Below are 25,842 nucleotides of genomic sequence, written 5' to 3'. Positions count from 1 at the left end.
TGATGTGACTGGGCAGATTATTTCAAGAAATGACTTTGGCTTTCACATTCTATCAATTGCTAAAGTAGGAAAAAAAGAGGTTTTGGCTCTTTAGTTGTAGGAGAACAATTACATATGCACCACTATTACTTCTTAAGAAAACATTTTTCTATCACAAATCAACAACACAAAAGCAGGGAGCCCAATGCGGGGCTCGATCCCAGGACCCTGGGATCATGACCTGAGCCGAAGGCAGACACTTAACCATCTGAGCCACCAAGGCGCCCCTCACTATTTTAGCAAAACACACTTTTCAAAATTTAAAGTTTATGTTGCCTTTTTTTTTTTTTAATGGTAATGAAGTGGCTCTTAGGTCCCGGAAGAACCCCTCTTCAAATGGTCTATATCTTCAGAAATACATCAGTATTCTCTGCAGAAGTCTGATCTTTAAAAACTGAAAATTGGAAAGGCATAGCAAACATCATGATGGTCAAAGTAGGAAAAATGGAAAAATTAGGGTAAGCATATTGTAGTACAAATCCAACAATGATGTTTTTGATCCTTATGTTCCATATACACACCTCTTTTTTAAAAGCTAGAAGATAGAGTATTTTGATTAGAAATAAAGTTCTAAGGCAGATATTTATCTTTCCCACAGGGAGACACTGTGAAAATAAAAAAGAAAAATACTCATGAGTTCGGTCTAGCACTGGTCTCAAAAACCAAGAGATTTTTAACATTATAATCTTCTTGTTGTTTATTTTCTCTCATTTAGTTGCATCATTCTTTTTTAAAAAGTGAAATAATCTGAGTTCACAAAGTCTTCCCTAACCCTTTAGAACTACAACATGTATGTCCATTTTAGCAATTTATGAATGCAGGACACATGATTTGCCTTCATATGACCAATCTCCTTTTTTTCATATGACCGATCTTTTTATGATGGCAAAATCAGGAGTTATTTGTCTTTTGTATTTTAGTTTCATCCTCTAAGTAGCTTTAGTCTGGATGCCTAGAAACCATCATATTGCCCTCCCACCCCCATCTGTTGTTCTGATCTTCCCAGGGAAGCCTGCCCCCTACTCTTGCCCCAGAGCATGCCAGTGCTGGTGGAGAGTGGGAAAATTTTACTGTCATGGAAATAGGATGCTCTTTATTCCACTATTATTCAAGATAGACTTTGGGTGCCCTACTATTTCTCAGTATATACTTGCCTTTTGGAGGGTTAATTTCCAGACCTGGCACATTCCTAACTCTCTGGAGACCAAACATTCTGGTTTGTCCAGGACTGTCCCGACATAATTATGCCCCAACATAATTATTAATACTACCCCTTCCACTTTCAGAAGTGTCCCCATTGGGAGAATAATTTATATGGCTGCCTTACCTATGGATCTATACTTATATTCAGCTTTGACAAAAGAGTAAGTGGGTTGAGGCGTGAAAAGAGAACATGGGTTTTACTGATGGGAACATTTCACTGGTCTTTGAGAAAGCCATTTATCTGGGGATTTGTGGGGCTTGAAATTAAAGAGTGTGAAACTTAAGAAAGGAAATCTCATTTTAAGTGGAAATGGGAGGCCAACAGGGGACGCTGTCCTCACTACCACTCGTTGCAGCCCTCTGCAGAACCAACAGGGAGAAGCCTATGCTTTGCTACTCCAGCAAGGGGAAGAAAACTTTTCTCCACCCCTGTAACAGTCCAGCCAATGAGAGACTGTCACAGCTCAGCCAATGAGAAGCCACTACACTTTGAACTCCCACTTTACTCTTCTTTTTGTTTACAACAGCCCCTCCCAACCCCCTAACCCCCAACCTTCCTTCGTAAAAGAGTGTTCCCCTCCTTTATTCTCTGGACTTGCCTGTGGTTTTGCCTTAGCTTACATAGCCTGAATTGCAATTCTTTGCTATTCCTGAATAAACCCATTTTGCTGGTATAATAACTGGCAGTTTTATTAAGGTTGACAAGAGTGGATGAGATATGAAGAGAGGATCATAGCTAGAACGGAATCTTCCAAAATGAATCAAAGCAATTCAGACTCAATATTTCCAAAATAAACCTCATCATTTCCTCCCCACCTTATCCTACTAGCAGCTCAAAACAATTTTCGTTGTTGAATCTCTTACCTCTCTTTGCAACCACCCCCCAACCCACCCCTGCCAATATCTACCCTGGCTGTGCCTAGAATCTGCAGTATCCTCTCTGATTTTTTTCCTTCATACAATTACTCTTTCATTTCTGACTGTTCCAACTCTTTTGTCATTAAATCTGAATCAAAGATTCTCATTGGTTTCACCACTGTTTGGGTCATTGTCACCACCTTCTGACCAACCAGTTTCTCCTCCCTTCTAACTCATTTTCCACACTATTGATAGACTACTATTTCCTGGAAAAATATTTATCCTGTTCCAGCCTCCTTTAAAACTTCTGTCTGCTTTCTACTGACAATAAGGTGAAGATCAACCTGCTTAACAAGGCATGGGAGATCTTTCAAATTCTAATCCCAATGTAGGTTTTCCATTGTAGTCCTTGCCCTTTGTTCACTAAACTGAAACTCTGGCTGTGCTAAGGTCTGTTAGTTCCTAAAGACACAGGTCCTTTCTTTTCTCTGTTTCTCTGCTATTTCCTTTGCTAGAATGTTCTCTTCTTTCTCATCCCACCACACCCTCTTCTGTGCCTCATAAATGTCCATATAGCCTTCAAGGCCCAGATCAAATGCCCTTTTCTATCCAAAGCTTTTTCCAACTTTTTTTTTTTTTTAAGCAGAAGTTTGTGTTACCTTCCTTTTGCCCCAATGTACTTTTTAAAAATGCCTCCATTCCACCACTTACAGTATAGGCCCTCCTGGGTAAGTGACTATCTTACTTTCAATTGTCAAACCTTTCAGGGCAGTGGCCAAGCTTTATTTGTCTCTATAGTGAGAAAACTTAACAAATTCTAGTACATAATTAGCACTCACTCTGTATTTGTTGATAAAGATGAAGGCTTGCCATAAATTTCACCCTTGAGAGTTCTCTGTATCTATTTTCTACCTTCCATTAGAAAATTTGTATTCACTCAATTTTTATTTTACATGAACTCTGGCTTCCTTCAGTTTTATTTTATTTTATTTTTGTTTCTCAAACTTAAGAATTTGCAGGGTCCCAAGATAACCTCAAGGGTTCTGCTGATCACAGTTGGAGAAATATAACATTATAAATGAATTTTGATATTTTTGGTCATTACTTAGTAATACAGAGATAACATACAATACCTATTGTGTGGGTACTGAAATTTTACAGCAACACCCAAGCATAGGTGGTTATCCAGATGATTGAGAAAATGCTTGTATGAAATTTCAGACTATTTTATCAAAACTAAAACACAAACGAAAGAGTCTTGCAGAGAATCCCTAGACCTCTAACAGATCCCCTGATGCCATTTTGAGAACCATTGCTGTGTGGAGAACCCACTTCTTGTGTGCAGTCAGTTAATTATCCAGAGAACCCATCAAGGGCCACAAAATAAATACTATGGTATTTGCCCCTAGAGGCAACTTGCTCCACCCTCAGAGTCATACCTCACCAGAGAAGAAAAGAAGTTTGACCATGGGATAGAACTAGGACTAGAGGGAAGGAGGGTGAAGAGGAGGAGAGCATGAGTGAGAGAAGAGAAACCATAGCAGCAAAGCAAAGAACTGGCTTGGATAGAGGTTAAGCACATGTCCATCTTCACAGATTTATTGGGGACATAGTGCACCATAGGATCTTAAAGTCTACCTTGGACAACCTGCCATGGCATTTCTGCAATAAGAAATTTCAATGTTCAATGTAAGAGTCCATTTCTTGCTTTGGGTAGGAAGATGGTCTCCAGAAATTCTCTGAAAAAAATATCCATGTATTACAGGAAAAAAACAACCAAACAAAAATCAGACCAAGTAAGTATTCTGTTTAATTTTCTACAGTAATTTGTTAGTTTAGACTGATTTCTTTTTAGCCACTTGTGATCTTCAGAGGGATGAGTAATTGAGGCTGTGACCCATAACAGCAGCTACAACAAATATAATAATACATAACATTTGTTAGAAGCTTAAGTGCCATAAGGGGATGTTCTACATATTTTACATATATTAAATCATTTAGCCCATAAAATTACCTTATGAATTAAGTGCTATTGTAGCTATCATTTTAGAGATGGGAAAACTGCCAAGCATCACATCTATTGATTTTGCATGATGTTCATCCAGTAAACAGGGCTAAAGGTAAGGACAAGATGACCAGAAGAGACACATCTGTACAGTTAGAAGTAAACTTTGAGCAAATACCCAGTGGAATATGAGTATTTTTAATCAATTTGACCAAAATAAACATTCATTCAGTGTAATTAAGCTCAAACTTATAGGCATGGAGCTGGGAGCTGAGAATAGGTCGATGTGATATAAATAAAAATTGAGAAATGTATATGAAAACACCTCATATATGGAAAGCAATCTGTCTTCGAGGAGTAATATTTTATGCATAAAACTTTCAGGACTATGCCATTCCCCAGGCTTTTAATCTATTCTGTCTAGCCCCATCAAAGAATTTACTAAGCAAAAGCATTTTTACTTCGAAATAGGTTCTTTCTGCTCCTTGTGTCTGAAAATCAAAACTAGGTATTGCCTGCCCTTTGATAGAATTGACCAGAGAATATTGCACTGTATTTATTTATTTTAAAGATTTTATTTATTTGAGAGAGAGAGCATGTGCGCCTGCATGTGCAGGGGCGGTGTGGAGAAGAAGAGAGGGAGGGAGAGGAATAGGGAGAGAATTTCCGGCAGACTTCACACTGAGCTAGAATCCTGACGCAGGGCTCGATCCACGACCCTGAGATCATGACCTGAGCCGAATCCAAAGTTGGCTGCTTAACCGACTGAGCCACCCAGGCACCCTTGCACCGTATTTAGATAAGACTTTCATTTGTACAATCAAATCTTCTTGTTGAGCATCTACTCTCTGCCAAGCACTGATAGGTGCTATTTAAGACATCAGCTGTGAATTGTGTAAGACTGTTAAATCACAGACCTGTACCTCTGAAACAAATAATACATTATATGTTAAAAAAGAAGAAGAAGAAGAAGAAGAAGCAGCAGAAGCAGAAGCAGAAGCAGAAGCAGAAGCAGAAGAAGAAGAAGAAGAAGAAGAAGAAGAAGAAGAAGAAGAAGAAGAAGAAGAAGAAGATAGCAGGAAGGGAAGAATAAAGGGGGGGAAATCGGAGGGGGAGACGAACCATGAGAGACGATGGACTCTGAGAAACAAACTGAGGGTTCCAGAGGGGAAGGGGGTGGGAGGATGGGTTAGCCTGGTGATGGGTATTAGGGAGGGCACGTTCTGCATGGAGCACTGGGTGTTCTACCCAAACAATAATCATGGATCACTACATCAAAAACTAATGATGTAATGTATGGTGATTAACATAACATAATAATAATAATAAAAAGACATCGGTGAACAAGATAGAAATGGTTCTGAGTCTCATGGACTTTACTGCCGAATGTGGGCTTTGGTGGGCAATGACAGCTAAGTGAAAAAACATCTGCTATAAATCAACAAAGTTATTTATTCAAATTGCCAACAGTAGGGTGGCACACCTCCAGTGATTTATTGTGCAGGAATCCCCCTTGCTGTGCATGTTCCTGCAAAGTCTCATTAAGACCTTTAAACTAAAAATATCTGATCCAGCTAAATTTTGGAAAAGGAAACTATTATTTGAGGAATTCATTTTCAGCAGCTGAGTGCCTCAGGAAGTTAGTAATGCCCTATGGAGCTTTATGCCTCTGGTCCTCTCATTTGAAACCAGCAGAGGTTGGAACAGTTCTTAGTTATTAACATCTAATGGCTGTTTTGTGACTTCTCAAGTGCGTTGGACTCCTCCTTCCAAGTCCCAGGGAATGGAAAGATACTTATTTGAATTTAATTAACTCAGAGGAGATTCAGCCTAAAGGATAGCGATTGAAAATACTGAGTACCAAATGTTCTTACATCTTCCCTAAAACCTTATGATAGATTTGTTGGACTCCTAATTGCCAGGAGTTTGTGGAATAGAAACCCCACCTAGAAGTAAAGCCCAGGGTAGGAAGTGACTGTCACCACTCCTCTCCCTTGGTGCCTACATTATGTTCTCACCTCTGGCTGCATGTGTCTTACTGCGGAACTCCCCTTGCAGAAAGCCTCCTTGTGGGCCAGGAAAAAGCTCTGCCAAACACAGGTGAATGGCAACCAGTGAGACTTCCGATCTTTGCTTTTGCTTTGGTACAAACTCTCAGTATATCTTTCTCTCCTAGATGTGTGTACGCAAATGTCACTCTGTTAACCTAAAAAAAATACTTCCATTTTGGTAAGAGTCTTTGAAAACTTCCTTTCTGCCACCCAAATTCATATTTAGACTGCAGAGTTGCTATAAGTAGACAAAATGTGATTTCGGAGATGCTGTGAAAACCTGTAAAAGTAATTCATTTCCATATTCATTCATTCTCAAATATTCTCAAATATTTATTGCCGACATGCTGTGTATCAGATATTGGGTTAGGTATTGTAGACCTAACACAGAGCAAGAAAGATATAATTGCAGCTCTTAGGGGGTTTACAAACTCAGACATATATTTATTTACTCACCTATTTAAATAGTATATATCATGTGCTAGGTGTTGTTTAAGGGATCATGGAAAATTCCAAAATAAAGAAGAAAGTATTCTAAGGAAGAAGGGCAGGTTCCCTGGGTTAGGAGAATAGCAGTGGGATCAGAAAAAGGAGAGATGAGTCTTCAGAGATAGTTTGAAGGTAGAATCCACATTGGATGAATTCTGGGAAGCAGAGGAAGGGTAGGTGTTGATGTGGGGGAGGAACTGAAATTATTTCATGCTTTTTACCAAAGGTTTTTGGGAGGATTGCTGGTGCTGTTAAACCAAATTAGAAAAGGGAGGAGGAGAAGCAGGTGGAGGGCAGGTTTTGGGGGCAGAAAAGAGTAACAGTAGTGGGAGAATAAGGAAGACATTGAGCATGATTGAATTTGAGAGGATGCTCCCACTGTGTCCTTTTACACTCAACAAGAGACTATGAGCTACTCTCATCTCCAGAACGAATTGTTTCACCAGATACACATGTTAGATACTATTTTTTTTATTATGTTATGTTAGCCACCATACAGTACATCATTAGTTTTTTTTTCTATTTGTTATTTTTTATTGTTATGTTAATCACCATACATCATTAGTTTTTTGTTTGTTTGTTTTTTAAAGATTTTATTTATTTATTCATGAGAGACAGAAAGAGAAAGAGAGAAGCAGAGGGAAAAGCAGGCTCCCAAGGAGCAGGGAGCCCAATGCGGGACTTGATCCCAGGACCCTGGGATCATGACCTAAGCCGAAGGCAGATGCTTAACCATTTGAGCCACCTAGGCGCCCACATCATTAGTTTTTGATGTAGTGTTCCATGATTCATTGTTTGTGTATAGCACCCAGTGCTCCATGCAGTATGTGCCCTCCTTAATACCCATCACTGGGCTAACCCATCCCCCCACCCACCTCCCCTCTAAAACCCTGTTTGTTTCTCAGGTCCATAGTCTCTCATGGTTCATCTCTCGCTCCAATTCCCCCCGTCCATTTTTCCCTTCCTTCTCCTAATGTCCTCCATGCTATTCCTTATGGTCCACAAATAAGTGAAACCATATGATAATTGACTTTCTCTGCTTGACTTATTTCACTTAGCATAATCTCCTCCAGTTCCATCCATGTTGATGCAAGAGTTGGGTATTCATCCTTTCTGATGGCTGAGTAATATTCCATTGTATATATGGACCACATCTTCTTTATCCATTCATCTGTTGAAGGGCATCTCGGCTCTTTCCACAGTTTGGCTACTGTGGACATTGCTGCTATGAACATTGGGGTGCATATGGCCCTTCTTTTCACTACATCTGTTTTTATTCTAGATCTTGCTCCCCAAGGATTTTTGGTAGCTTAAAAAGCCACACAGAATAAAGTAAGATAAAATGGAAATCAGGACATCAGGGCTGTGGTGGATATTTCTATAAAATAAATCCCCCTCACAAAATAAAAGTCATTAGTTTCTGCTGTTTCTATACCTGGAGCTTCCTGGATCTCATCCTATCCAAAGTTTGGTTGTTTGATTTTTCCTTCAGTTCTATGAGATAATCTAGACCTTTTTCAATTTTTGTCCCTTTCAGTCAGCCAGAGAGGGTTTTTCTGGCTTTCAACCAAGGAACCCTGACCTGATGTTTTTAAAAGTTCCTAGTAGTGAGGTTTTGCAAATCGCAGAATCTCAACTGTGTCACCAGCTGAGCTGAAGTAACATGAGGCACAATGAGAACCCTCTCCTGGCCTGGAAAGTTGGAAATCCTGTGACATAGCAAAGTGGTTGGTTAACTTCCTTGTCTTGTGCCTTGGCAATCAGTCCACGTACTTCCTAGGCTGGAGATTAGTGACTTGGTAGAAAAATAACAGTCTAGCATGTGTTGACTAATTTTCAAAGATTCTATAAAAAGAGACAACCTTTACTTTCGCTACAACTTGATCGTGTAAAAGTAAAAATATTTTGGGGGCGCCTGGGTGGCTCAGTCGGTTAAGCGACTGCCTTCAGCTCAGGTCATGATCCCGGAGTCCCTGGATCGAGTCCCGCATCGGGCTCCCTGCTCGGCAGGGAGTCTGCTTCTCCCTCTGACCCTCCCCCCTCTCATGCTCTCTGTCTCTCATTCTCTCTCTCTCAAATAAATAAATAAAATCTTAAAAAAAAAAAAAAGTAAAAATATTTTGTGTTTTGTTTTGTTTTGTCTATTCATGAGCCCTTTTCTGGCCTGTGGCTGGAAATTTGTGATGGCTAAGAGATTGGAGTCTTGGAGGATACCCAGCTAGGCTTGATGAGCTGAGCTGCCGTCAGTGCCCAAAAAGCAGTAAGATAAGAAATAGAGTGGAGGATATATGGCAGGCCCACCCAAGCACCTCCTAGCAAAGGTCTTCATCCATAAGAAGCCAAGACTAAAAATGAAGCCTGAGGGCAAAGGACAGATCACTTTGGACTCCTTCTGCTTAAACACTCTGCTGGAGGCCCGGATGAGCTCAATACTAGCTAACATAGAGTAGCCCCAATGGCGAATTCTATTCAGGCCATCTCAGATGTGCCAACGGAAGTAAATAGAGAAGATCCTCCCAGAAAGAAGAATTGGAAAAGACAGGTTGGTGAACCAGGAAATTCATTCTGCTGGGAGGGCTCTAGTTCTTATTTGCTATGGACCCATGATGATTCTGCTGTTTTCCGTTGGCTTCTTTTCGAAAGAGGAGTAGGAATTTGTTTTGTTTTATAATTATTTTTTTTAATTCCACCACTGTATATTATGTATATTGGGGATGGCTAAATATATCATTTAAATATATTTAAATATATCCTTTAACTATAGGTTGCTCCACCAGTAGAGGTTAATCTGGATTTGACCTAGAGACATTCCTAGCACTGAAAAATCCTGACCTTAGATCTGGAGGCAGAGCCTTGTCTGGAGGACAAGATTTTACTATCTCTTTCCTTGGGGAGGAATTGAGTGGCTTTGAGAGGAATGTTTAATATGTGCATTAAATTTAGTGTGGATATTTTTTAAATTTATGTTTGAAAAGAAGAATCAACATGCAAGCTGGAATGAGATGAGTAGTTATTGTGAACATCTGTTGTTTTGCCTATTTTATCAGTCAGTTTAGGGTAAAAATTACTTTGTGTTCAACCCAGTATTCAGTGGCTTACAACAACAAAGGCTTATTTCTTCCTCACACTACATGTTCTTATGCCAGGACCCACATGGATGGAGCTGCTCTTATCTGGAACCCTGCAGTGGGATGAGAAAGCACGGCAGAACACACCCAGGTTCTTAAAAATTGCACTTAGAAAAGACACATATCACTTCTGCTCACAGGTCACAAGCCAATGCTGACAACAGTGGGGTGGGGATGGATAATCTTCTCAAGAGGAAAGGCATTATAAGGAAGGATTTTCAATATTCTTCCTTGTTCTGGTAATAGTTACCCAATTTTCTCTTGAAGAATAGTCCCTAACTAACTCTCAGCCAATGTGGGTTTGACAGAGTTGACCCAGGTCCAGAGAGAGCATGAGAGCCTGGGTTAGCTAATCAGAGCTTTCCGTTCTTCTGGCCAAAGCAATCCAATGAAATTCAGTTCCTGGAGGGCAAAATTCTTTTTGTGTTGGAGTTGCTAAGAAGATAGGCTGTCATCCTGGAGTTACAAGGAGTCATCTGCATGGAGACAGAATCTGTCTAAGAATAAAATCATCACAGAGGCAAACAACTGAGAGAGAGAATGAATAAACAGAGGCCTGATGTCATTATTTGAGTTCCTGTACCCACCCACACCATAGGAAAAGGTCTAAACCTGGAATTGCTCATTACGTAAGTCTACTTTTTTTTCTTAAGCCAGTCAATTTAGGTTTTTGTTTCTTACAACTTAAAGATTCCTTACTTACAAGGCGGGGAAGTTAGTGCCTAAAATATGTTCCTTGTAAATGGTTCTGTACACTTAAGGGAGCGGGGCACAATTTTGGTTACAAGCTTCCTGGCTCTCAACTCAAAGAAAAAAATCTGAAGGGGCGCCTGGGTGTCTCAGTCAGTTAGGCGTTGGCCTTCAGCTCAGGTCATGATCTCAGGGTCCTGGGATTGAGCACCCTGTTGGGCTACCTACTCAGAGGGAAGTTTGCTTCTCCCTCTTCCTTTTGCCCCCCCCCCCCCCCCCAGCTTGTGCATTCTCTCTCTCTCAAATAAATAAATAAAATCTTAAAAAAAGAAAAATCTGATTATAGTATACCATTGCTATACCGTACCTATTATTACAAGAAATTGTAATGATGTATGTTAAAAAATGATTGAACATTGGTAATTTCATATGGTCCAACCTAGTGCAATTCACAGTACTACATAATGAAAAAAAAATTGCCAGCAATTGCAGATTTTCTGTGAATAATCTCTACCATGGGACATTGACATAGCTTGCTGTACAAAGTGTGGTCCAAAGACCAGCAACATCATCATCAGTGGGAATTTGCTATAAATCTAGAATCATGAATCCCACTCAGACTTACTAAATCAGAATGTGCACTTTTACAATGTCCCCAGGCGATTTTTTGCACGTTAAATCTGAGAGGCATCTATATATAAAACTCCTTGTGATATGCTAAATATCTTCAAGAGCACCCCTATAATAAATGTACTTAAATATTTATAAGATAGTACATTTTTCATTATAACTTAATGGAACAATGTCGAGTAATTCTAGGAGGGTTGAAAAAAAACCGTAGGAGGGCGTCTTTGCAAGCAGCTCAGATTATATGATCCAAGTATATATTATTGTGTTGCCAAAAAACAAAACAACAGATATTTTCACCAATTAGTGGCCTCCCTAATCTCCCCATACCACCATGAAGGGAATCTAAAAACTTCATTGATCAATCAAGTAAAATGTGGGTCACCTTACGGCATGGTCCGCTCCCCACTTCCATTCTATTCCAGTCTGGGCTATAGTTGATTTCACCTGATGGATTTACTCACTTGCATTTAAATACAGCTGGATACTCTGGGTCTTGTGGCTCACTGTGACTTCCCAGGGTGGCAGTAATGAGGTAGCTGGTGGCCCCAGTTCATCAGCCTGTCGGCCTTACCCCAGGGTGATTCAGCCTGGACAGGTGGGGACTGACTCCTCCTCCATGCTTCCCAGACCAAGTTGCTGGCCCTGTCACAACCCAGCTGGCCCTCCTACTTCTCCTCCACCATCACAAGGTAAGACTTTGTACCTGCCAGGTTAAAGAACCATCTAGGCAGAGGACAGAGCCAATCTCACATTATGTTCAAATTCGGTTATCACTGGGATGTATTAGATTCTTATTTCAGTATAGAGAGAATAATTTCACGAAGGAGAAAATTAATAAGAGAGGGGAAGTGGCCTTTAGTAGGGCTGAGTTCTCAATGCACAGTAGTCTTTGCTGTGAGCATCAGTTTGTCAGATTACACATTGCAAATGTTTTGCTTTTCCATGAATCACAGCTTGGATTATGCTGCGAACCCATGGAGAGCAATATATGTGAACACAGCTAACCTGCCTTCCTATGGAGTTCCCAGGCACCAGGCACCAAACAGAGGTATAAAGCATCTGGTGAAAATCATTTAAAAAAATAAGTAGATTTTTAAATCTCTCTGCTTCAGCTCCTGGGATAAATTTGCAGTTGGGGAGATCTTTATATACAGACTTAAGCTTCTAATTAGTGAAGGTAATGTTTGGGTATGTTTTACCCAGCATAAGCAAACATTCTGAGCTCTTTCATTTGAAACCAACAAAAATAATATTTCTTCTTTTCTGCTGTTCTTCTGACTTTTTTTTTAAGGGAATTTACTTCAATATCTCTGCCATTTGAACAAAAGATGGCACTAGAGAAACTTATTTTTCTGAATTTGAATCTATTTATTTGATTGGGACTAAACAATAGGATGGAAATTGATAATGCAGATATATTTTCCTCACCATTGATATGAATGAGTATTTGGACATGTACTCAGATCCTTCTACCAATACAACAACTTAAAATCAGAAGGACCAAATGCCAAGAGTTTGGCAATTGTATGTGTCTCTTTTTCTATTCCTTCTGCATTCATGGATGCTAAATCAGGTGATGTGATGGTGTTGATTCAAAAGTATCCCAGGAGCAATTGTGGATGAGCATAGTGGCCAAAAATAGATCATATCTATTGACGTAATATTTAAAAAATTTATTTTAAGAATCACTTTATCTCTACTTATATAATGAAGTGAAATTTTTCATGTGATTAGTTTTAAACCAATGTTTCTTCCAAATGACTGTAAATTCTTTGAGGGATTGGTCTGAGAAAAGTTTATGCAAATTCTTAACTAATTAATATAGCCACTTTGGTAAGATCCATCTGAAGAAACAAGACCTCATGACTGTAAAAGAAAAGAGGGAATATACAAAATAGGAAGAGAAGCTTATGAGAAACACTTTGTAACTTATTGAAATATAAATACAGTAATCCTATGTTTTAGAAATCAAATATACCCTTATTTTAACAGCATTTATCCTTCTTTCTTTTCTTTCTATGAGTTTTTTTCTTTCTCATTTTTTTTTCTAAAGAATACTGATAAATTAGTCTAAAAAACAATTTGAAATGTCCCAAACTCAGTGTTCCTGGGCATATCCTTAAATTTAAAAAAATAATTATTATTTTGATGGGACCAATATAGTAAAAGAAACAAAGATACACCGTTATGTATTCAGATATGCTCATGCTCATTTTTAAAAACAAAGGATGCTAATCTTTTGTGTGTGTTTTACTGAGCACTTACTTTGTGTCATGTACTTCTTCCATCCCCTCAGTTAAGTTTTATATCAACCTCTAGGAATTACTTCTCCTTCGAAGTCAGAGGGTCTTGGGAGAAAGATTCCACTGGGCAGGCAACCAGGACAGGGTTCCTTGATTTTCCAGATGCAGAAAAGTGAACAATGGTTCTCAAAGCAACGGATTAAGAAAGTGAAATACAGAGTTTCCAAGTAGGAAAATAGAGATTTGAATGGAGGACTCTCTGATTACTGAAGCCTATATTTCTACTGAGTACCTTTCAGTTTCTTGAAAGCAAAGGATTGTGTGTATTTACCTTTACTACTTCATGTTAGCACAGCACCTGTAAGTATTCAATAAATCTTGTGAATTTTATCTTTTAACCGTATTTCCTTACTATTCCCTCAGCTCCTTTCAAACCCCAATTCTGACACATTAGGTCATTCCCTTATTGACCTTTTGCAATTGGACAATTGCAAGAAACTCTGAAGTATTTTGCCTGTCTCTTGCTTTTTATCTTCATTCAACCTTCCATATGATTCATGCCCTGTCTACTTGTCCAGTACCTCCTCAGATTACCATACACACTTTACAGTGGACTCATGAAGCTACTTAGTGTTCTCTGAACACCCAATGCAAATCCTATGACAATATTACTCCATGACAATACCCCCTTTTCTCTTTGCTAGAATGGCCTTGTCTACCTGAAAAAACCCTGACTTATCCTTCAAGACTCATTCTAAAATTTCCTCTATGGGATTCTTTTGAACCTACCCAGAGCTGGCAGCTCTTTTCTTTTTGCTTGCATTGTGTCTTGTATAAACACTGTTACAGCAGATATTACCTTGTGTTGCAATGATCTGGCTTATATTCGTTTCCCTGACAAACTGGAAATTCTTGGAGGTAGGGGCGTCTTATTTGTCATTACATCCTTAGAACACATGCACTTGGGGGCGCCTGGGTGGCTCAGTCGTTAAGCGTCTGCCTTCGGCTCAGGTTATGATCCCAGGGTCCTGGGATCGAGTCCCACATCGGGCTCCCTGCTCGGCGGGAAGCCTGCTTCTCCCTCTCCCACTCCTCCTGCTTGTGTTCCTGCTCTCGCTATCTCTCTCTCTGTCAAATAAATAAATAAAATCTTTAAAAAAAAAAAAAGAACACATGCACTTGAACTCAGTAAATGTTATTTAATGAATTTTTGTTGACCAAATGGATAGATAATTCTATGCTTGAGCAATAAGACACTAACAAGTGCCAAAAGGACATGGTTTTCCTTATTAGAGTTAATAATCTCTGACAGAGAAACTTACCTGCAGAGAAGCATGAAGTCACAGAACTCTGAGTCTCTTGGAATGCTGGGAATAACAATGTGACACCAAGTATCATGGGAAATTGTGAGCAGGATGACATATTAACCTTGTACACTACCTAGAAATCCACACAGATCACCACAACATTGTCTAAAATCAACGTTAGACTTTGAGCAAGAATATTGCTCAGGGGAATGGTATGGTTAGGTCAAGAGAACAGAGTTCACACAGAAAAAAAAAAATCTAAAAATAATGGCCTAAGAAGTTATAGTGCTTCTCTCTAAGATACAATTGATTCGGAAGGATATTTTTTACTATTTGCAAGTTGAGAATAGTTTTAGAATCAATAGATCAAAGTTGTAGAAAAACATTTGGACCCCTTGATTCCAACTTCTTATTCTAGAAAGATGCTGATCCAGATTCAACTTGAACACTTCCACAGTGCTGGGAATCTCATTGTTTTGGAAGCAACTATTTAATTTGGCATTATTTGAGTTAATTTGAAATCTGTCCTTTTATAATTTATTCCATTGATTTTGGTTCTTTTTCTTGAAGCTACATTTAATTGTTTTTCTGTATGAAAACTTTACAGGTATTTGAACACAGCTATCATTTTCCCCAAAGTTTCCTTTCTCCAAGATTAGAAACACTCCATTTCATGTGATAATTTCTTATGTGACATTAGTTTAAAGCCTTTCATCTCTCTTTGGTTATACTCCAATGGACGAACTCCAGTAGGTGCTCAAATATGAATACAGAACTATAGACATAGCCTAAGCACTACAACCTATAAAGAGACGTTCTTCACTTTATATGTATATACGACTTTATTATAATCAAATATTGTATTAGATCCAATGAATAAATGGATCAAAATACTATTTATCAAGAATTGTTCTTGGGGCTGGATTAGAAAGATGAGTAAACAGAGTCTTTCCTTCAAGAAGGCCACAGCCTAACACAAACTAAAAATACCCTCTTAATAAATTCTGATATTATCTAAGTACTATTACTGAGGTATAAGCAAAGTATGATCATCAAATAAACTCATATATTAGGCTTTTAGACAATTGAATATCTGTGTGTTTTTTTCAGATGGTTAAGCGTCCTACTCTTGGCTTTGGCTCAGGTCATAATCTCAGCATCCGGGGACTGAGCCCCGAGTAGGGCTCTGTGCTCAGTGTGGAGTCAGCTTGAGATTCTCGCTCTTCCTCTGCCCCTCCTGCTCATGCTCTCTCTCTCTCTCTCTCTCTGAAATAAATAAATAAAATACTTTTCAAAAAATCTATATGTTAGACTTTGTACATATCTTTCCTAATTTTATCTTGTTGATGTTGTTATAATTCCAGCATGTCAATGTCTTTTAAATCTTTATTCTGTCATCAAGTACATTCGTTTTCCTTTTTAAGCTTTGTGCCACCTCTAAGTCTGATAGCAACAGAGAAATTGGCAGCTCTTTACATGAACAAAATGGTTGGTGTTCTGTTTTCCCAGCAGAAATATGTGTTTGGGAATTTGGTTAATGGGAAGTGGTAAGGCATATATTTAGAAAACGCAGTTTATTCACCCTAGACAAATATAGACACTTGGAATTCTATCTATCATGACTCATAGGAAGCACGGAGGTTTCTCATCCTCTAACTGCTTGCTGCACGGTGTTAGCTTGTTGGCATATAGTGAAGTCAGGGCCTGAGAAACAGACAAGAGGATGGGAATGGTTGATTGTTTTTCACACCAATTTCTGACCGTGTCGTAAGTTGAATGAATGGTCACCTCAGTTCCAGCCATCCAATGTAGCTTGCAATGTGCTTTTATAATAATCAAACTTACTTTCCCTCTCCACTTGAATGACATCTTGCCAGGGAGCCCTCTCATGATGATCTTATATAAATAGTAACATCTCTGCTTCTGCACTCTTTGTCCCTTGCCCTGCCTCACTGTTTTCCCATGGCTCTTATCACTATCTGGCATACTGTGTATGTTTTCCTTGTTTCTTGTGTGGTTCTCTTCATCCCCCTTGTCTCCATGTGCTGGAATATAAATTATATGAAAGCACGGGTTTGGTTGACTTATTGCAGCATCCTCACTGCTTTGAACAGTTCCTGGTCCTAGCACATGCTCCCTGGTGTGTGCTTAATAAATATTTGTTGAAGAAATGAATGACTGTGGTGGTACATCGTTCATGTGTTTGTCTGGCAAAAGATTAAAAAAGTTAATGACTGATAGAAACATGAGAAGGTCAAGTTTATGTGATCCTTGGAAAGATAAGATGAATTATACAAAGAGTTGTGAGCTTCTCCACATAAAAGAACTTCACATATACTTTTAGTGTCGGAGGGTATTATTTAGTGATGTGTAGGAAAGGGTTTATGAAATTGTAATAATAGGGGCGCCTGGGTGGCTCAGTTGGTTAAGCGACTGCCTTCGGCTCAGGTCATGATCCTGGAGTCCCGGGATCGAGTCCCGCATCGGGCTCCCTGCTCGGCAGGGAGCCTGCTTCTCCCTCTGACCCTCCCCCCTCTCATGTGCTCTCTCTCTCTCTCATTCTGTCTCAAATAAATAAATAAAATCTTAAAAAAAAAATGAAATTGTAATAATAGATACCCATGTACCAAATACTGAGTAATGGGCTAACTGTTTGACACTTATTTTGTGATTAAGTATCACAGTATTTTCATAAGGTAGATTTCATGTGCATTTTGTTGACACAGAAATGGAGGCTCAAAGAAATAGCCACTTACCAGTGACCTACAGCTCAAGGTGCCAGAGCCCAAACTGTATCTGTTAAAACTCCCTCCTCCTTGCAACATTTACTCACCAGTAATCAGCAAAGAAACAAATGTCTCTTCCTTTTATGAAACTTCTTAGTACCACTGCCACACAAACTGGGGGATTTATATCCAGGTGAGGCTTTGGTGATACAGCTGATCAGAGGTCTGCAATGAGTATAACTGCATAATCAAGATGGCTGTGCTTAGGAATGTGACCCCCCTCAAATGACACCTGGATATTTTCTACTCCCAGCTTTTCTTACAAATTGAATTTGCCAAGAAAATCAGGTAAAGCAATGTTTTTGAGGCTGTCAGCATTCTTTACATCTGAAACAAGTTATGTGTTTTCTATCACATTCATCACCCCTTCGGCAAAGATTTTATAATCCAAATGGGAGAGCTATGTGAAAAAAAGTTTGCACTTCTCTCTTGCTGGCAATTTTGTTAGGTAAGATAAACTACAGAGCTTACTCTTCTGACCCTATCTGAATTTTGAAACTCTCAAAGAAACAATTTTCACTGAGGGGTTACCAGAAGGAAGTAAAGGGGTTGCTCATAAACCAGACAAATATTACCAGGAAGGGACAGAAAACAGGAGAATACTGTAACATGGGCCCTTTGCAGAGCTATTCTTTCAGCTTCACCCAGACCAAATCGCCTAATGTCAGCAATGACCTTGGACATCTGAGTTTGTGGAAACCGTTAAAGGGACATCCTCCAGGTTTTGCACCTTTGGTGCATGGTGTAATTATTGATCCCACTCTCCTACACTTTGTTAGGAATGTGACTTCTATTGAGGTCATCTCTTTCTCTTTTGGGAAACTCTCTTTCCTCACGTGTCCAAGCATCATGTGTTTCCTGTCAGCACCACTTATACAGAAAAGTAAAATGGATGAGAAGGAAATAGGAAAAATCTGACACTTAGCAAAGAGTACACCGAGGTGCAATTCCTAACACAATTTCTTCAGCACTGCCCTTGGAGGTCCCTTCCATATCTACAGTTCTGGGATGGATGAGTGGATTCTCAGAGCGGCTACTGTGCCTTCCTCATCCCTTTTGGCCGACTTAAAACTATCTGATTTAAGAAGTGTTGGGTTTCATGCCAACAGTCACTTCAGGTCTTGATCTTAATTATGACAGGGAATAGATATAGGTTACTATCCAACGAGAGTCCTAGTCTGAGCTAGTGCATTTGAAGAGTTTGTAACAAAAGATGGTGAGCTTATTAACATATAGATAGAGTAGAAACAAAAAATAAGACCAACTCCTTTATAAGACTTCATCCTCAGATCTCAGTCTGGTTTGGAGGCAGCCCTAGGCACCTTTCCTGAACACTACTTTCCTTTCTTCATTGCAAGATTAAAAATAATAATAATAACAGATCTGGTGAACAGACTGTTTAAACATAGTAACTTTAAGACTTTATTTGTAAAGTGAAAACATTATTAAGTATCTACTATGTGTGGGATGTTGCATAAATTTCTGGAGTGATAGAAATATAAAATAAACACAGTACCATCTTTTCCGAAGTCTTGAATTTTGGTGGGGGAGGGGGCGGGGGAGGTGGAAGGCAGACACTGAAACCAGAATTGCCAAGTGATCTCCTCATGTCATTTCTCATATATCTGTGAAAGCTGTCCCTGCACCCCCAGTTTCCTCTGTGACAAGTCAAGTTCTTTGTCTTGGCAAGCAAGATCATCCATGGTCTTTCTAGTCTAGTCTGCTTCCCCAGCCTCACCTTCTCCTTCGTCCTACCTGGCATCCTCTGCTCCAGCATCCACAATCTGCCCACACTTTCCTCAATGTTCCACAGAGTTTTTCATGTCTATTATCCCTCCCCCATCTAGAATGCCTTTCCCTCATTAATCTTGAATACCTTCAGATTTTTTTAAAGACTCAATTTCAGCTTCCTTCTAGAAGTCTTTTCTTAGTTCCTTACATAGACTTGGACATTCGTTCTTCAAATATCCTATGAGCTATTACTTCTATCAGAGTTTGAAAGAAACTTATTACAAATCACTGTGTTTATACTAGAATGTGTGCTTCTGAGAATGAGCAGTGTCTTTTGCTTCTGTTTCTTTAGCACGAATCCCAGTGCCTACTACCCCATAGCCTTTAAAAATGTTGTTGAATCAATTAATGGTGAAAAAAGCAAAGATGATGCAAAGCATTTAACAAAGCAGAAAAAAAAAAAAACGCTATAAGCAAGGTGTTAAATGTAGCTGGGAAGAAGGAGGGCCCATAATCTGTTGGTGATTAGCAAGGCTTGGGTTGGAGAGATGAATTTCAGCAGTGCCTTAAAGAACAGGTAGCATTCAGGAAGGGAGGAAAGTTTTTAGGATGAAGATTCAACATGAAAGGAAACAGATGTCTGTAACATTCAGGTGAATAAAGGCCTACAAAATAAGACAGAAGAAACAAAGTGAGGTCGTTTGTGGAGAGTTAAGTTATAGTATTATTTAGAGGGTAACTGGGAGCCACTGATGGTTCATGAGAAAGAGAATCACATAGTATAATACTTGTTTGGGGAAGGATGGTTTAAAATTCAGCATCTAAAAAATCCAGGAAAGAACATATTTTGAGAGGAATGTTGCCTCTGGGAAACTGGATGAGAACTGAGAAAAGGCCATTTGTAGGGGTGGAGAGGAAGAATAAACACAACACCAGGGGAAGGAAGGGAGACCACGGGGATTGGGACTGCTCACAAAATGGAAGAATTAACTCTGGAAATTACTGTAGATTCTTTCTTCAAAGAAAGAGCAGGAGGAGAACATGGTTGAAGATGCGGGATTCTGAGGTAAAGCACGGTAGAGAAGATTTAATATTGATAATTCAGTATCAAATTAGGGCATCATTTATATTTTCATTTAGGGAAAGGCAGGTCTTACAGTGATTGTAAGGAGAGTGAGGGATGGGTTTTGAGTTTGGATAGAGTAGGAAAGGTCCAGAACAGTGGTGTTGGAAATAAGAGAAGGAGTCAGCTAGTGTTCGGTAAAGAACAGGCAACAGCACTGAGTTCTTGCCTGACACAACATAGCATGACTTTTTGTTCCATTTTTCGGAGGCCACCACCATGGGTCCAGTCATCTGCCGACTAACAAACCATCCCACATACAGTGGCTGAAATCAATGGTCATTATATTATATTCATAATCTCTGGGTTGTAAATGAAAACACAGCATGCCCGGTGGATCTTCTGCTCCACGTGGCATTGACTGGGGTTACTTGGTTTATTCAGCGGGTGGCTGGGAGGATCTGGGGGGGGCCAAGCAGGCTTCACTCTCATGTCTGGCACTTTGGTGGGGATGGCTGGAAACTCACACACCTGCATCCCTCTCTATGCACTCTCGGGATATTTTATACACAATCCCATCAGATTATCCAGACTTCTAACATGGTGGCTCAGGAAGGGAGGCAGCCAGACTCTGCAGGGTCTGGGACTGGAAACCAGCACAAGAGCCACTTCCAGAGTTGTTTCTTTGGTCAAAGTGAACAGAGAACTGTCTCTGGGGAGGAGAATTTCAAGGGGAGGACCTGCACCCTACTTCTTGTTGGAAGGAGTGTCAAAGTACTTTGGGCTACCTTTTACCTTTGTCATAGCATTTATCATTCTCTAACGTGTATTTTCTGCTTTCTGTCATCCCCACTGGAATGTAAGTCACATAGACCAGGGAGTTTTGTCTGTTTTGTCCCAACTGTCTGATATGTAGTAGACACCTGATATTTGTCACATGAATGATGGGAGAATGTAGACAAAAGAGTGGATAATGAGGGAATGAAGTGCCCAGGGCTGTGGTCTTCCAGGAAGATAGGGAAGAATCTCAAGAGACTACAAGTTAATGGTTCCCTCCCCATCTATGAAGGTGACAGCATTTCCCACCAACAACACTGGCTTGGTAAGGCTGTGGCTTGCACCTATAGGGAGAAACCATATCAGTATCTTCAGGACATGTGCTCCAAAGGATAGTGAATATATTTATGTTTATTCCAACTGGAAGCTCTCCTTCAATTGCACTGGCCGGTTACCAATTAATCATGTGGTTTAGAGGAGTCTCCATCTTAATATCACAGACTGGCTTCGGGGTTCATGAATCCCTCCAAAATTGTGTGGACAAATGTTTCATCAGTGTCTCAAAGGGTGATTTGACCCAAAAATATTATAAAGCACTGTCAGAATAAACTATATTTGGACTTCAGCTTTTAAATATAAAAGCTGTCCTTCAAATCCTAGGAAGAAAAAAAAAAAAAATCACCTGAAATAGAAAAAAAAAAAAAAGCCACTTCCAACATTAACTAAGGCCACATATGTAGCAAGCAAATTGATGCAATATTGTCTAATGATTCCCCAGGAGCTATGAAGTTTGATTTGGTCAGTGGCATGTGAAACTGCAGGGATTTACAGGTAAAGTTATTCTACCTACAAAGAGAAACCATAGCATTATGTCAAAAAGTCACTTAAAAGGAAAAAAAAAGTATTTGAGGAGACTTAGACTATAACAGGTATATTTCCCAATTAGTGCTTAAAAGCTTCTGATCAAAATGTGGTATTTTCTTTTTTCTTTAAAAAAATCTCCTAAGTATATTTTAATAATTGAACTTGAACTAAAATTATAACTCCATTATTTGAAAATACTTTCACATACTTTTCTTTCCTCCTTTTTACATTACTCACTAAAAGTAAGTGTTCCTTTTTTTTTAAGTTTGTGGTTGTCACAAACTTTTAACAACAGACCAATATAATGGGGATATGGATGGTTAAGGATTTTAAAAATTGAGTAGTTTTTAAATTGAGGCTATAAAGATATTAGGTAGATTACCTCTAGAAACACAAAATCTAGGGGCACCTGGGTGGCTCAGTCGTTAAGCGTCTGCCTTCGGCTCAGGTCATGATCCCGGGGTCCTGGGATCGAGCCCCGCATCGGGCTTCCTGCTCGGTGGGAAGCCTGCTTGTCTCTCTCCCACTCCCCCTGCTTGTGTTCCCTCTCTCACTGTGTCTCTCTCTCTGTTAAATAAATAAAATCTTTAAAAAAAAAAGAAAGAAAGAAACACAAAATCTATAGATAAGATAATGTAAGTCTAAAATGGTACGTGAATATTAAAATGCAGAGGACTTTTTAAAGTTTTGTTCATTTCCTTAGTTTTAAATGTTAACTACCCAAAGGATATCACTATTAATTTTTTGCTATGATCCCAGTTGTAAGCAGGCTAGAGAGTTAAAGGCTTCATCTCGGCCCCAGCCAGAGTCCCTTCCCGATGCCTGCATTATGTGAAATGAACAGTCAATACATGGGATCACCCTTGACTTCTTCCCCTTCACATCGATCTGGTACCCTCACCTTCTGAGCTGGAATCTCAGATTCTAAGCCTTCTAGGTCATATAGCCCAGGTGGGAAATGCATAAATGTGGTACGAACACACGTCTTCCATAAACACACACAATCTATATTCTGATTCAGTCCTTTTTCCCAATCCATAGCTTAAATCCTATGTTTTTCCCCTCTGCTCAAAAGTCTGCTCCCTTACTCTAGATCCTTATGATTTTCCTGCCAGGTAATACATCTACCTCATCTTCCTGATGCTAAACTACTTTATTATTTCTTTCAAATGCTGCTAGGACAAAACTGCAGAACAGTCCACTTTCTCTGCACGTAGCAATAATGGCTTTTCATTGCTCAACGGAGCAATACTAGGTCTGCCTCTTCTAGCTCTCATACCAATGCATAGGTGACATGACCAGTTAGATAAGGGAGAGTGAGAATAAGGTTGCAATTTATGATTGATTAGTTCATAATTAAAGATCCAACAGAAGAATATAGGAAGACTTTTTCCCCCCCTAGCTTAGTACCAAGATCCAGGAGTCAGCTACGTCAAGGTATAGTATTAGCAAAATGTACACAGCATGAGTCAGTCTGGTACATGACACAGAAATGAACTGATGTATTATACTTTGGGGGTCACAAGAATCTGTGTGCAGGTAGCTCTGGATCTAAATATGTGTGATGTGTGTGTGCAAGTGGTAGAGAGACTTAAAGGGGAAGCAGCACCATGGTCTTAGCTAGATATTTGCATAAGAATAAGATTAATTATTATTGTCATTTTTTTTTAGAGAGAGAGAGAGGGCATGCATGGGAGGTGGGGTGGGGCAGAGGGAGAGGAAGAGAATCCTAAGCAGACTCACGCTGAGCACAGAGCCCTATGTAGGGCTCAGTCCACCTTCCTGAGATCAAGGCCTGAGCTGAAATCAGGGGTCCAAGGCTTAACTGACTGAGCCCCCCAGGTTCCCCAAACATAAGAATTGCCGGAAAAAGGTGTACAAACTCTATGGTCTACCTATGGTCTATTAGTCACCAATATGCACTTGCTCACTCAATGGGATAGGCTTTTTCCTTGGTCCCCAATAGAGGGAGCTTCCCTTCTAGTCTCTGTTAATGCTGTAACACTTTGAGATATTCCTTCGTGTCTTCTCCACCTAGCCAAATCCTTTCATTCCACTTTGGATTTTATTTCAAATGCTGCTCAGATGAGTTCCAATTCCATTTCAGTCATGGTGCTATCTCCAACTTTTTCATATGGACCTGTCTTTTCTCAGAACTTCTGCACACACAGTGACTAATGGCCACGTCATGAATACTTAGTTTCATTACTTCATTTCATCAACTTGTTTTCTGTCTTATTTTTGTTGCTGTTGTTTTGGTTTTTTGTTTTGTTTTGTTTTGGCTGTTTTGTTTTGTGTCTTATAGGCAGCCTAGCATGGTGCTGAGAGCAATAAACAACCTTTGGATGATTGTTTTAATCAGAGCTCAATTTTTCCAAGAAATTATTAAGCTTTGGGGATTATAACTTTTTGAAAGACGAAGAGATAAATATTACAATCATAAGACCACAGAATTTAAGACCTGAGAGTGATGTTAGACATCATCTTTTTCAGTCTCCACAACTGATGGAAGAGGAAAGGCTATGCAGAATAATTAGGTAATTTGCACAAAGCTAAGCAGTAAACTAGTGACAGATACAAGGTCAGAACTCAGGACTCTAGCCCCATTCAAATGCTTTTATTCGCTAAGCTGGACTATGGTATATAGAACCTTCATGAAAGGGAAAATTGGTTGAAAATATTTTAACTATGCTTGTCTTTTGAGATCATACTTAGGCCTGCCTTTTTATAAGCTGCAGTATACTTAATTTGGATAAGAGTGTGGCTGACACTGTTGGCTGACTATCCAATTCCCTTTCTTCCTTTATTATTACTTTAACATATCCATACAGAAACAGACACAGCAGTGAGGCCTGGGTACGTGCCTGGTTAAAATCTAAAAGCTCTCAGCACTCTTTGTGTTGAACCACCACGTGGTGTGTTTTTTGTCATTGATAAGATATAAGTGGGCATTCTCTCTCTGCTGGCCAGGAGAGCCGAGGGGCAGGTGCCGAGGTGCAGGGGGTGCTGGGGCAGTGGCCATCACACAAAAGTTCTGGAACCCCCGGAAGTGTTTACAGTTGAAGAAATGATGCCTCGTATCCAACATTTGAAAGGAGCACAAAATAAGGACTTATTTCTTAAAGACAAGAGAACAAAAGGCTATTGGCTGGTGACAGTTCTTCATGATAGACAAATTGATTCAAATGAACTTGCCGAGCAGTTAGGTGCTGGGAGTGAAAATCTTCAGTTTCCTGATAAAACAGCCATGCTGGAAAGACTAAAAGCTGGCCAAGACTGTGCGACACCCTTGGCACTCTACTGTGACGATGGAGATGCGAAATTTGTCCTAGATTCTGCTGGTTTGGAAGGTGGACATGAAAAGGGTGCTTTCATCCAATGACCAGCGCTACAACCATGCAGTTGAGCCCTGAAGACTTTCTCACATTTGTGAAGGAGACAAAACATTAAATTGTGATAAAAACAACTAATTGGGCTGATGTTTAGAATACATTTATTTTTAAAAAGCTGTTTTTCTTATTTGTAATTTCTAAAAAAGCATTAAACATGATGAGAATATTTTTAAAACAATATATAAGTGGAAGTCTGCTGGGAAGTGACTAGCTTTACAAATAAATAAGGACAAAATCCCTATGTGGAGAAGGTTTTTGGATCTTTATATCTTTGCCGTTTTTGTGTCTGGAATTAAGATGTGATACTGGGAGTATAGGAGCCATATTGTGATCATGAGGATGAAAGCACAACCAAGGATTAAGAACAGCATGATAGAAGGAATCCAGGTCCTTGATAATAATATTCATGAGAAGCTGACTCTGTCCTGAATCAACTCCGAACTTCTAAATGAGAACTATAATCCCTTACGTGTCTAATCCATAAGATATTAAGTCAGTCATATTATTGACTAAGCACTTTTGCAGTGACTTTGCTGCAATGGGACTTTTCAGTACATAAAAGCATAACTATTTTATAAAATGGCCT

General features: G+C 39.4%; 1 protein-coding gene across 1 annotated transcript; it reads left to right on the top strand.

The window, feature by feature from the left end:
- Positions 1 to 9,100: 9,100 nt before the first annotated feature.
- On the top strand, positions 9,101 to 25,314 carry LOC110584135 (putative prolyl-tRNA synthetase associated domain-containing protein 1). The gene is given in 4 exon segments (XM_021694170.1): positions 9,101 to 9,187; positions 24,244 to 24,401; positions 24,835 to 25,226; positions 25,229 to 25,314. Coding segments are annotated over 4 exon segments (723 nt in total).
- The last annotated feature ends 528 nt before the right edge of the window (positions 25,315 to 25,842 follow it).

The sequence above is a fragment of the Neomonachus schauinslandi genome, chromosome 2 (assembly GCF_002201575.2).
Source record: "Neomonachus schauinslandi chromosome 2, ASM220157v2, whole genome shotgun sequence".
NCBI lineage: Eukaryota > Metazoa > Chordata > Mammalia > Carnivora > Phocidae > Neomonachus > Neomonachus schauinslandi.
Note: the sequence above shows the minus strand (reverse complement) of the source record. Positions and strands in the feature narration are given on the sequence as shown.